At 36.1% G+C, this 12,953-nt stretch overlaps 1 protein-coding gene across 11 annotated transcripts in view; it reads left to right on the plus strand.

Moving 5' to 3' along the window:
* Positions 1–12,953, plus strand: part of CADPS2 (calcium dependent secretion activator 2) — a 311,398-nt gene that overhangs the window by 182,969 nt on the left and 115,476 nt on the right. For all 11 annotated transcript variants that reach the window (XR_010828792.1, XM_066990707.1, XM_066990733.1 and 8 more), the window contains one exon: positions 8,240–8,306. Coding sequence is in view for 10 of the 11 variants with exons in the window: in XM_066990707.1 (XP_066846808.1) it covers positions 8,240–8,306 (67 nt within the window). In the remaining variant the exon portion in view is untranslated. The remainder of the gene's footprint in view (positions 1–8,239; positions 8,307–12,953) is intronic.

Genomic DNA, 12,953 nt, shown 5'->3' on the forward strand with positions numbered 1-12,953 from the left:
CTAGAGATACAGTGGAGGCAGTCTGCATCTACTGATACTGAAACACAAACTTTTTTTTTTTTTCCTGCTGTTGTATTTTGGATGGAAACAAGTGGTATTAATTGGTTCCAATATTTATGTGAAGTCTGGTAGATTAGAAGGGAGTTTTCCAACGTATGAGGGTATGAAGTGTCAAAATCGTAATCCAGAAGAAAATCACATCATTTCCAATTAAATTGGAAACCCATTAAGTTGGATGTTTTAAAGTGATGATTTACTCTTTATCAAACTACAGATAGATAATTCATCCATAAGGATTTCCAGAAAGAATAGGACCTCAAAGTTTCTGTTACTTATGTTTAGATTGCTTATACATGCTGAGAGCAGAGATGGTTTCTGTGAAGAGCACTCTGTTAATGAGGTTCCCCTAATACCAGCGTTCGGACATGTCATACAAAAATCCTACTTAAATTTATGAAGTTTAAAAATACACCGTACTTTTTGGTTCATAGAGAATAATGTGAGTGTGTCTTCATGGAAAGCTCGATTTATCAAAGGTGAAGAAACTGCATCTATCAGTAGACTTACTTAGAAGTATTTCAATATTCAATGAATGTCACATTATCTACTTTTCATGACTCATAGATACAAAAATTCTCATTCATTTCATCTACTTTCAGGAAACCAACAGCAGTGCCTCAGTTTAGAGCACTGGCACCATAGGGAAATGATATAGCCAATGAAGATAGAAGGGTTCTTCCAATGGGCAATTTGCAAAGCTCTGAAGGTGAAATACGCCCCAAATAGGTTACACTGGATCTATACAAAATACAAGGGTAATATGAGAATGGCATAGTGGAGTTGCAAAGATGAATGTATTTCATTTGCTCTTTCTCTTTGGAACATTTTCTTTTTATCTTTTTAATTCATGTTCAATTTCCATGTTGGACACATGCAGTCAAAAGGCTGAACAGCTTTACAGGCTTCTGAAGTACATTTTCCAGTGACTGGAGACTAAGGCTGGTGTAAGGTTTTCCTGAATGCTTCTCCTGCTGTGCCAGAACCTCAGGTTCTGAACAGTTCTTGCTCCTCTCCACCATGGTTTCACACAGAAGCTAATATAATGATACTAGCATGCTCACTGGATATTTTGTGGGGAGTACTTAAGTGAAGTTTAGGAAGTACTACTCAAGTGTCAATCAGTGTTTCAAGAGGTCAGCTAGAACTTGTTAAACGGGTTTGTTTCAAAATTTGGGTGGTGTTTTAAGACAGTGTTTCTATTGATTTATTTGGGAGATATTAAAAAAATCCAATTATCAATTTAAAAAAGAAATTAAAAATCACAGCGTTCTGAATATCTTCTGTGTGCACAAATTGAAGGATAGTGTTAGATTAATTCATTATTATAATTTATGTGCTTCATTTCAAACCACAAATACAGATGTAACATTTTTTCCTCAAGTCCTTGCTAGATCAGATGTACTAATCTATAATGACGTTAAAATACCTACTAGTGGTGATTACAACGAATGTTAAGAAAACACAGTTGTCAAGCTTTAGGATTAGTTCTGCAGAGGTCTGTCCATGTTCTTTATGAAGTCAAAGTTGTATCAGTTCAAAGGAAAGCTCTCTAGACCATGAAAAGAAATACATAAGTAGCCAGAGATAACCAAAACAAAGAAACACTGTTAAAATAGTTCACTGCTCTTAGGAGCCTTGGCCGCTCCTACCAAAAGTGGACTGTTTTCAAAACTGGGACTCCAGCAATGGAGCTACATCAATTGGCAGCTTAGTTCATTGATCTGTTTTATATCAGTGTGACACTGAGCAGGGTGTTTTGACTGATTCCATCAGTGGCAGTGTATGACCTAGCAACAAAAGTAGATTTTTCATATTAGCAGGTCCTTGGCCATTTAGGCTTTGTAGATCATAAATAATATCACTGCCTGCCTGGAAAAAGAGTCACCAGTTTTTCTATCTAATTGCAGTGTCATTTGCTTCCATTCAGATGGAGAAGTGTCTGGGCTGGATGCCCAGATGCTTTTGGATGCAGAGAATGAGTTGATTTAAGGCCTGGCAATACAAAGAACCATTGCTATAGCCCAACTGGATGCTCAAGGGAGAGAAGTGCCATAGAAACTTTTTCTAATACATCTGCCTACATTAGCATTTAAGTTCAGATTTTCACTTTTAAAACCAATCTCTAAGTTGTTTCTGCTTATTGTGCTTCATTTCACCTCACAGAACAGCGTGTGTTCACAGACTGCAATCTTTTTAGATGAAATTAAACCAAGAGGTGAACTCCAGGGGTGCACCATATATGTTGCGACCATTGGTAGCTATTTGGTCCATGGGATCAGGCTAGCACTAGCCCAAAGTAAGCCACATCAAAAAGCAGACAGTGGACGTCTGGTCCTCAGCACCTGCTATTCTGCAGTTGTGGTGCATTAGCAGTTTACATTACAATTAAATTACATCAAAATCACAGCACTTTCTGCATTTGCATTGGGTCTGAAGGATATCATTCTTTGCTGCCTGGAATTCTCACAAGGCTAAAGGATATATATATATATATGTCTTGACAAACACTCACACTTTATATACCAAATAGATTTCATGATATGACATAAATTGGATTAATAATTCTCAGGTTGCCGCTGCAGTTACTTCACAGGTTCTATAAGTACTGGCATGCATATTCACAAATGCTGAAGCGCTCTGGAGTGCATTAAGATATCCCTGTTAAAGAATCTAGGGATAACTGATCTTCCAGCATACCTATATCCATTTAGACTGTAAATGAAAAGTTGTTTAGTGGAAAAAAAAAAAAAAAAAGCACATTTTCTGTTCATATTAGGAATATCTTGCTCATTGGAATAAATGGAACTGTTTACTGTGGTTGTGCTGTTTGTATTACTTGACATTCTTCAAGATTTCTATATCCTTAGCAGTCATAATTACAATAGAAGTTTAGGCTGATTTTTTTTTCGTTCCATCTGTTGAAGGCTTATTTAGTTCTCTTTCTCAAGAGCACAGAAAGTACGAAAATGAATCTGAGAATGTTTACTGCTAGGTTTCTTATGACCCGGGTCATATTGTTGTCTTGAATCAGTTTTCTCTCTCGTCCTCAACCGAAGGCAAAAAAAAAAAAAAAAAAAAAAAAAAAAAAAAAAAAAAAGGCTTAATCTTGTGGGGGTTAAATAAAAGAAGGAATGCGGTGCAAGGAAGATTCCTTTTATGCAAGCGTGCAGGGATGACTGAAAGTGCCTGTGGGCATTTGGTCCCCATTGGTTCTCACATCGAATGCAATGATGCCCACAGATAGCCTGTATTGTTGTCAGCTAAATGGGATCATGAGTGTCTGAAAGGTGTTTGAGAATGAACTGAAAATCATTTTCACAAGTGGATGATTACTTCTGCCACATGTTAACCGAACTCTATCAGAATGGCCCAGATTTTTGAGACTGCATTAATTGCTCTTTCAACCTTGACTGAGGTTTCTCTTTAAGAAAGGCCTTTGCTGGACTAAACTGCTACACATATTGATTTTCCTTTCTATATTTTTTTCATTGTTTGTGATAAATGAAGCCTTTTACAAGTAGATTCAAGATGTAGATAGATTGCTTCATTCCTTGGAATAAAAAGGCCGGTCTAAAAATGATCTCTGTAGAAGTAATAAGTCCTTTCTCATTTCTCCAGCGGTGAATAGCTCCAGTATTCCACACTCAATTATGTTTTTCAGCTATTCATTAGTGCTGATTTTTTTCATCAAAAAGTAGAACCCTGCACTCTCACAGCGTGGACTTCGAGCAAATAAGCTGCCATTTTCTTTCCTGCGTATGCCATCACATAATTGAAACTGAACTATAATATTTAGCAATGTGGTTCTGAATTTTTGTAACGCAAGGAAATACACTTAGAAAAATATTCAACCCTTATATATTTAAAAATTTAGTGATGGTCAGACTTCGTTAAGAAAATGTGTTCAGTTCAGAAAATACTCTGTTTTTATCTGTTCTATTTCCAGAGTAAAAAATGATACTGACTGAGTCAAGGTGATATAGATAGCATTTTTCCCCAAGTGTTTCTGTATTTTGTAGTAGAAATGCAGTTACTTGTGTTTTTATTCGTTTTCCAGAAAAAAAAAGAACTTTAAATATTTTTTTTTTTTTTTGCACCATAGTGTAGGCATTGTGAGGTATAATCAGGTAAATCTGTGTCTTAAAAATGTGTCTTAATACAGTTTTGATTTTTACTTTTTAATTTGGGAGTGAGGAAAAAGAAATAAGACAGTATTAAATAATGTTCAAGAAAACTGGAGAATTGTTTTTAAGATTGTAAGTCTTTAGAAAGTGATTGTGTGGTTTGTACATTTGGATATTTGGATGACCTTTAACATTACTAGAAAAATGGGTTATAAAATCTTTTCACTGTTGTAGCACTTAGTGACTCAACATGCATGATCAAGGTCCTATTTTCTCTGTGCTGCAGAAAAGCAGATATAATAGTCTTAAGTTACTGGAAATTATGTGAGTAATATAGAAAGACTGAAAAAGTAAGGCAACTAAACATATACATACAAACTATGAATATACTTTCTAATATGTGCAGGTACCAATACAGATATTAAGTATACATATTTATTACAATATTAATATATTTTTAACAGAATAGAAGTCTGGCATGTATATGTATTGCTATGTACATTAGAAAACCGATCCTTCCTAACTGCTTGTCAGTCTACTCATTACAAACTCTGCAAAACATGGTCTTAAAGAAAAGTCAAAATAAATCTACTTAGTAATAAGTGATGACTATTCCAGTGCCTGGGTACAGGAAGACTGTCTCAGTGTTTTTCTTCTCAGTGTATGGCAGAACTGTAGTAATTAAAAAATTATTTCAGATTATCACAATATTAGAAACCAAATTAAAGAGAGAAAAATTGTAGCAAATGTTGTGGTTGGTTTTTAGGAATGTGGTCTTAGCTGCTCCTGAATATCAGCTGTTTCTCAGTGTTGGATGGTGTATTTTACCTAGAGGCAGGCATAGCATTTGAAGGAATGGCTGTTGTGTGATTCTTATTGCCACTGAGGGTATTTAAAATAATCTGAGAAAATAATGCTATGCATCTTTTGCATGTTTTTTGGTTTTTGTTTTTTTTTTTTTTTGTGGCTGGAGAAAGTGAACAAGGCTTGTAGGTATATAGAGATACACATATGGGTAGAGAGATAGCAGACTGCAACTGTGTGCTTATAATTATGAGAGGCTGCTGTTCTTTGTGGCACTGACGTTAACTGAGACTCGTGAAAAAAGGCGCAATTCCTCATCTTAAAACATTCTTGAACTTAGTTCTAGGTCTTAGTTCACTTCTGAATCTGTTAACTTCTTAATTTTCTGCTCTGGCTATAACACTTAAGTGATATTTAATCCTGGAAACTGGCTTTTATAGACTTTTTCTTTTATAGATGCCAATTGTAATTTCTACAGTTTGAAAAACTAGCTTTCTGTAGTTTCTAGATATTGTCCAAATTTAACAACATTCTTAGGTCCTTTCCTTCCTGTTTATTTCAATGGAAAAATGAATGGAAAAGAGAAGCTCAAACAGGATTTAGGAGTCTGGGAATTGGCTCCTTCTGGGTATGTGAGGCTTAAGTTAAAGCAAGTATTAATCTCCTCATCTTTCAGGAGCTTGAACGCTTGAAATAAGCATTGGATGTTTCTCTTGTAAATAGCTGAAATTTTCTGCATCAGAAATCACTGTCACCATTAGAGATGGCACTGGAAGAGGAATTAATAGTATAAGATTATAGTTGTGTGTTTATAGTGATTTGCAAAACCAAGTGTCATAAGGCTTTGCACTTGTATACCAAATCCCAGTGTTGTGTCATGAATGGTATCTTCTTTGTTATCTAATCTTATCTAAGACCATCGGATTTTAAACTTCGGTAGTTAATGTTCCACTTCTTTGTTTTCCAAGGAAGCTGTTATTTAACACTCTAACTGGAAGTGAAATCACTTTCAATTTGTAGGAGGAATAAAAAATGCACGTTGGTGGTTTTGTTTTGTTTTGTTTTGTATCCTTTCCTATTTTATAATTGTGAATTTTCTGTAACTTGTGACAGTTCTGCCTGTACTGCAGAACCATTTGTGGTATATCTTACATGAAAACTAATTTAAAAAGCAACATTTTAGCTGAGATGAAATGTTCTTTTTAGGCCTCTTATTTTAAAAGCACTTTTCCATACCAGGCTCAGTTAATAATGAAAAGGAATGAATTTAAACCTGACATTTCTAGGGCTGGATTATTCATTTTCTGCCATGTTCCTGTTAGTACATAAAGTCACTGCTGCTTATGATACCGGCATTGGTCTCAAGTAAGAGGAATTCACTCTTAGTCTGTGGCTACTTTACAGTAATTTAAGACATGGCAAGATGGTGAGAACGTGGTCAGGATATCTTTGTACTGTAGCATTTGAGGACTGTGTATTACTGTCAGTTGGTCTGTGCGGTCCATGGGGCCATTGTCCTCTGACATTGGTCAGTGGAAGCTATAGGATATTCTGAGTGGCAGAATCACCATGTAGAACAGATCAGGCTGAAAGCTGAGGGAGCTCAAAGACCACCTGTGGACCCTTTTTGTTTTCTCTCCCGGGTCATTTATCTTCCAGGCTGAGTGGAATCTTGTCAGCCATTCCCCCTCCACCTGGAGGCAGTAGTGGAGAAATTAACAGGGGCAATAGCAAAGTGATATGCTTTGGGTAAAGTAAATGTTCTGACTCTTTTGAAACACATATGAAAAGCACAACAGCTCATATTTTGTGCAACAATATGGACCTGTCGCTCTGTAAGGTAAGTGCTTCTTTAATTGGGAAACAGAAACTTTCAAATAAACTTTATTAATGGCCTTTCTTTGGTACCCTTTCTGACATAGTCCTGGCTCCACTTATTCCTTTTATTGAATCTAAAATAATCACGGAATTAAGAAATTAAAAAGTGTATGGCAGGATCTGGACTGATCAAAGAAAGCTACATCACATGGTAATCCATCAAACTGGACCACTGTACAACTGTATTTTCTCCCATAGAGGCAGAGTAACCAAGCAAGGCAAAGTTTGAGGACAGGTGCAGCAGAAGTTGAAGAAGGGTAAAGTGTCTGGGGCTTACTAATGAGGGAGCCATTAATTAATACGACAAACTACCACGGTTAATGAGAAGCATTATGCTGAACATTCATGTTAGATACAAGTTTGTCCTTTGTCCGTAATATCTAAAGTGGGAAAGAATGTGCTGCAGATCCATCCCACCAACCATCTCTAATCATGGCCATTGTAACTTCTCCATTATATATGGCATAATAATGCTAGCATCTTCTGGAGACTGCCTATGAAGCCAGCATTCATTGATCTGAACAATTTGGATCTCTCTTTGACCCACTGAGTTGCACTAGATGCCTTTGAAAGAGGCCAGCCAGTCAGAAGGGATATCTCATAGGTTAACAACAGTGTAACACAACCAGAGTGCCAGAAAAAAATGTCACTATTGTGCCATAAAACTTGCTGCAATTGTTTTGGTAATGAGAATGTTTCCCCTACCAGCAAACAGTATTGGCATCTGTAGTTTTATCTTATCACTTGTTGATATTCCTGACTACAATTGTTGGAAAATTGCCAAGATGACAAGGAGGTTTTTATAATCTGAGTCTTTACAGTATGTCTTGGAAATAAGGCTCTTGTTTACTCTGGAAAAAAAATAATCTTGTTTGCTGACATTTTGTTATTTGAGCATTTTCCCAAACTGACACTGTGACTGACTTCTCACAGACTAGAGAAAGACTAGCAAATCTATAGAAACTGAGTGGGGAAAAAAAAGAAAAGAAGAAAGAAAAAAAAAAAAAAAGGTTGGGGAGTTTAACATTTCTATATTATAATATTATATTCAATATTTTGGTGTAATCAAAACTTAAAGCTTTTTATTTCAGAGGCAATTCATAAAATGTAAATGATGAGCAGATTGGTCTTAAACATGAGATCATTAGCTTCTGCTTTTTTTGTTTTATTATTAAAATGCCTAGTTTTGAATGAAAAGGGATATCTGTGCATTTTTTGTGGTCTGAGTAAACAGAAGAAAAAATCACTTCTTAGATGTGACAACACTGAAAAATGTCAGGTACAGCAAGTGAATACACTCATATGTATTACAGGCTCATAATATCACACTTATTACTAATGGAAAAAAAATCCTTTTATTATTTCCTTTTCAGATATTTGTACGCTCTAGGACAGAAGGTTTGGAAACGGTGGAAAAAGCGCTACTTTGTTCTTGTTCAGGTTAGTAGACTACCAGGAAATCTCATTGAAAAAGTAATCTTGGACTATTTGTTCTTATGTATGGTATCTGAAACCATTTATAGATCACCATCTTCAAGCCATATATGCAGCACTATTCCAAGGTTTTTACATCATAGACAGTTACCAGGATATATATATATATTTTAATTTACATATATATATGTAGTAAACAGAAATGTCACTGAATTTTCCATATATAAATCAGTCCTAACCCAGAGCAGTGTTTCAACTGAAACCTAGAAATTTCTGAATATTGTTGTGAGCTTGAAACATTCCACTGACAGCTTTCTAGCAACACTCAATTTAAAATAGTTCTATTTTTTAAGTGGACTGTACTTACTGTTGCATTTATTCTATCTCAACACAAATTTCCTGCCTTTAAAATTAAATAATTGCAAAGATTAGTTACTAATAAGCACTTTTTCATATATTTTTTTTAAATGCTGTTTTTGTTCTTTCTTCCACTAAAATCTAATTATGTGGTGGTTATAGAAAATCTAGGGCAACAATTGTTCTTAACCACAAAAATGTGCTGGGCTGATAATTCATAACCTTTTGTCCAAACCTAGTGCTGTGTTTTCACATGCTGATGAATAGCAACATTAACATGAGGCTAATACAATCAGAATAAAAAAGTAGATTTTACTTGAGTTGTCAAAACTGGGAAATGAACAATTTCTGTGAATCTTTGGAAAAATCAATATTTTCTGTTTGTGATTGTCTTCACCTTACAGTTACAAATTTGACGTTCTTTTGAGTTAGTTCATAGAACAATGTTCTTCTGTGTCCTTTGTTTTGTTGATAGAAAAGTGTTAAAATGTGAGTCTCCGTTAACATTGTATGAAGCTTGAAGCCTGTTTACAAGAGTTTAAGAATGAAGGCTTCTAAAACAGCTTTACAGAAAGCCTGACCCCCTTCTCTACCATTCTGTCAGTCGTATTCACCTGGTCTCTTTCCTACTCCTAAATCATGAAAATTATAAGGATGTTAAAGAAAAAAAAAATGAACAAGATCTTAGTAAACCTGAAACCTGAGAGTATTTGCATTTTATTCTTGCTAAGCTTGTTGTCAATACAGTGTTCTCCCTGGCTTCAATGGGAATTGGCTTGGATATTGATAATTAGTGAATAATGGTTGTAAAGTTGAACAGGACTTCAGGTTGAAGTCATCTGGAAAGGCTAAGGAAATCATTTTGGCTCAGATCTTACCTAGGTTTTTCTGAGAATAGGTCAGGTCTTCTTGTGACTTAGTTACTAAGATTTGCAAAGGTTGAGAAGATCTCTGTATAGGATAGGTGTTAAGGCGTTGATGTGAAGGCAAAATAACTTACCAGAAAAAAAGAAAAACTTACCAGAGTTACCAGAAAAAAAGAAAGACTAGAATGCTTACTTGTCCTTCACACTCTTCTTTCACACTCCTCCTCCTTTACATCCTCCCTTTTATAAAAAGAAAGACTTTGTTCTCTTCCTCCAAACCACAGCTACCACCTGTGTTTTAAAGTGCACACTGAAGAGACCAATGGTATTTGTGTGTAATATGGAGCTACCTGTGAGAACAGCCGAGTGAATTTTAGGTATCTTCTGCTTCCTATGCTGAAATTGAAATACAGAAAGAGAATATTACAGGAATTTTCCAAATGTGATGGGATTTAGACATCTATTTCATCTTAAATCAGCTACCAACTCAATAAAGCTATATCAAAAGTACTGTGGCAAATCAATATTTACTGTCCAGACAGCTCTGGCTCATTTATATAGTCTACACGACACACACACTGACAATAAGTTGAAGTCAATATGTGTGAAAAAAACGTTCAGTAATGAATATCAATCTGTTGTATTGATATATCATTGACATATTGATGATTCTTTCTCTGTAGATTTTAGCTTTTAGTTTATGTTGGTAAAATATTAAGGCCATGAAATTCAGTTGTAAGACAGAAACTATCAGTATGATACACACATGCTTTGGAAATTTAACTCAGGTGTGAAATTAGATGAATAAAGTTGATTTTTCAGAAGAGTGATGTGAGTAATGTGCATCTTTGTTATTGCTACATGTATTGGAAGTTATTAGTGGTGTGTGAAAGAACAGCTCGATGTTATAGGAAGGTTACAAAGTCTAGAAATTTTAACCTCTTCATTATATTTGCTTTTCTTCCCTTTACAATCCAGTCACTTCTCTAAAACGTTGTTCATTTCAAACTAGAAAGTGACAAGGATATTACATGTTAGGTAAGAAGCCTCAGCTGGACATGCTGTGTTTTACTTCGTTTGTCGTCTGATGATAACCTTGCTTCGGTAATCTAAATACAGATTCACTTCTGTAACTTTAATTTCATTTGTTCTAATGTTTGAAAAGTCAGTCATTTGCTTAACAGATAATTTTTTTTCTAAATACCCCAGCTATGCAAGCTAGTTCTTGCAGCTGAACTGTCCATTAATGTCCTGTAGCAGGGACCACAGTCAGCCTCCAGGTATGCAGTAAGAGGTCCCCCTGGCACACTGAACAGGGTCTTTCTGCCCCATGGGAACATCCCCTAGCATCACTGTTCAAAAATAATTTCCAGATTGCTGCCTGTATCTGTCTGTCATGCACACACAGGTTTGTTGCCAGTTTTCCATTTTGTTATAAAGTAGGTAAAACATCTCAAAGTCAGTTAGTCAGGTTGGATCCCTGGAAAATTATGAAATGCAGTTGTAGGAAGGCAATTTCCTTTCCTCCTGTCAAGCATTACTATTTAAGAAGGTGACTTGATTATGTTTTTTGTGATTTTTTTTTTTGAAAATGTGTTCTACATAACTGTGTTTTGCATACCTGTTATCCCATGGTGTACTCATATTCATTTGCTGAATTCTAAGGAGAACAGCTTCATCAACTACTAGAAATACACCTAAGAGCAGACACAGGTCTATTTAAAAAAAAAAAAAAAAAAGTGTTGTTTTAGACTGTGCTGACTTCCTGTAATATCCCAGTAATTCTGTGGTGAAAACACTTTAAAACATCTCAGCAAATGATGAAGTGTAAGACTGATTTTGATGTCAATATCTCTTAGCAAGTTATTCTGTTAAAAGAATATATTTGGAATATGTTTTTAGAAGTAAAATCAACAGCATTATAATCTCCATAATAATGGTAAGATTAAAAATGAACAAAGACACATAGCCCAGATTTTCCGCAAACTGATCCTCAAAAACATGCAAAAAATCTTAAAAAATGGGATTCCTGTGCATTTCCACAAGTATGTGCTCACTTCCTTTTGATGGCTCAGTTTATTTATTTAATACGGTTGTACAGCGTTGTTGACAAGAAAAGGTAGGTGATGTGGTTGTCTGCTAGGCTATTTCATTCAAACTAATAGAATAATTTTAAAAAGTGTTTACTGCAGTATCAAATTTCAAAAGTTAAATAAGTCAGTTCAGTTTGCAAGAAGGGGACGGGAGGGAGCTCTCAAGAAATGCAGTGATAGCTGCAAAGGATTTAGAGTTGTGTGACTACCCAGTGTTCCCTCCACGGTTGTGCATGAGGGCAGGTAAGATCATTGGGAATATAGATAGGGAAATACCAAACAGTACTGGAGGTGATATTTCTGCTGCACCTAGATCTAATGATATGGTTAGGGCTGAGCCTGTGTCAGGGCCCTGAGGGCATTAATGGCCTGAACTGTCCCTGCCCACTCCCTGGGGCCTCCCCCACCCTGCCACAGCCCAGGATGCCATTTCAGCATTCCCAGCCCCAACAACACCACAGTGGAGCTGGTCTCTAGCTCCCAGTAACCCTCCCCTGCCCAGCCGGGGGCCCTGGTGGGACAGGCCCACCTATGGGACTACAGCTTGGCCAAGTCTTGGCCCATCCCAGTCTCCAGAGAGGTGCCTGGTGTCCAGGGATGTGGCTGCCCCAGTGCCCTCAGCTACCCTGCTGCTGGTTGGGACTGGAACAGTCCCTGGCCATCAGGCCCTGCCCTGAATACGACCCTGGAAGTGACTAAAAATCTTTAAACCAACATACTGTTTTCTAAAATACGTACTACAACTGAAAGCAAAGTTACAGGCACAGTGCTCAAACAATGAGGTGAAAATCTGTAGTATACGTTATGCTGGAAGACAGGCTGGCTGATTGTAGTAGTTCCTCCTAGCCTGAAAAAGTGAATTTCTAAAAATGGTGGGCTAGGTTGTTTCTTGCTTTTATTTACAGCCTTGTACAGCCCACTGAAACAAATGTACTAAGCTGGTAAGGTGGAAAGCTGTCTCTCAGTTTTAGTAGCCTGACTTTTAACCATACTTGTTGCTCAAATTCATATCTATTTCACAAGATGAAATTAGAATTAGTTACTTTAAATAAAGTAGTTTATTTGCTATAATTTTGTACATAGGAAACCATATACATTATAGTTTGTACATACATATAGTTTATGTATATATGAAATGTCCTGTAAAGCTACTTTAATTAATGTAATGGAATACCTTTGTTAGTTTGTGTTGGCTATAGGCTTCTGCTGTAATGCTGGATATGTTAGTACTGCATTAGGGTCTTCACGGAGAAAGCTATTACACTTGTTCCTTTTGCTTGTGCACACTGGCACAGGACATTCATTCACTATATGGTCTATACACATAGTGTAGTATA

The sequence above is a fragment of the Anser cygnoides genome, chromosome 1, assembly GCF_040182565.1.
Source record: "Anser cygnoides isolate HZ-2024a breed goose chromosome 1, Taihu_goose_T2T_genome, whole genome shotgun sequence".
NCBI lineage: Eukaryota > Metazoa > Chordata > Aves > Anseriformes > Anatidae > Anser > Anser cygnoides.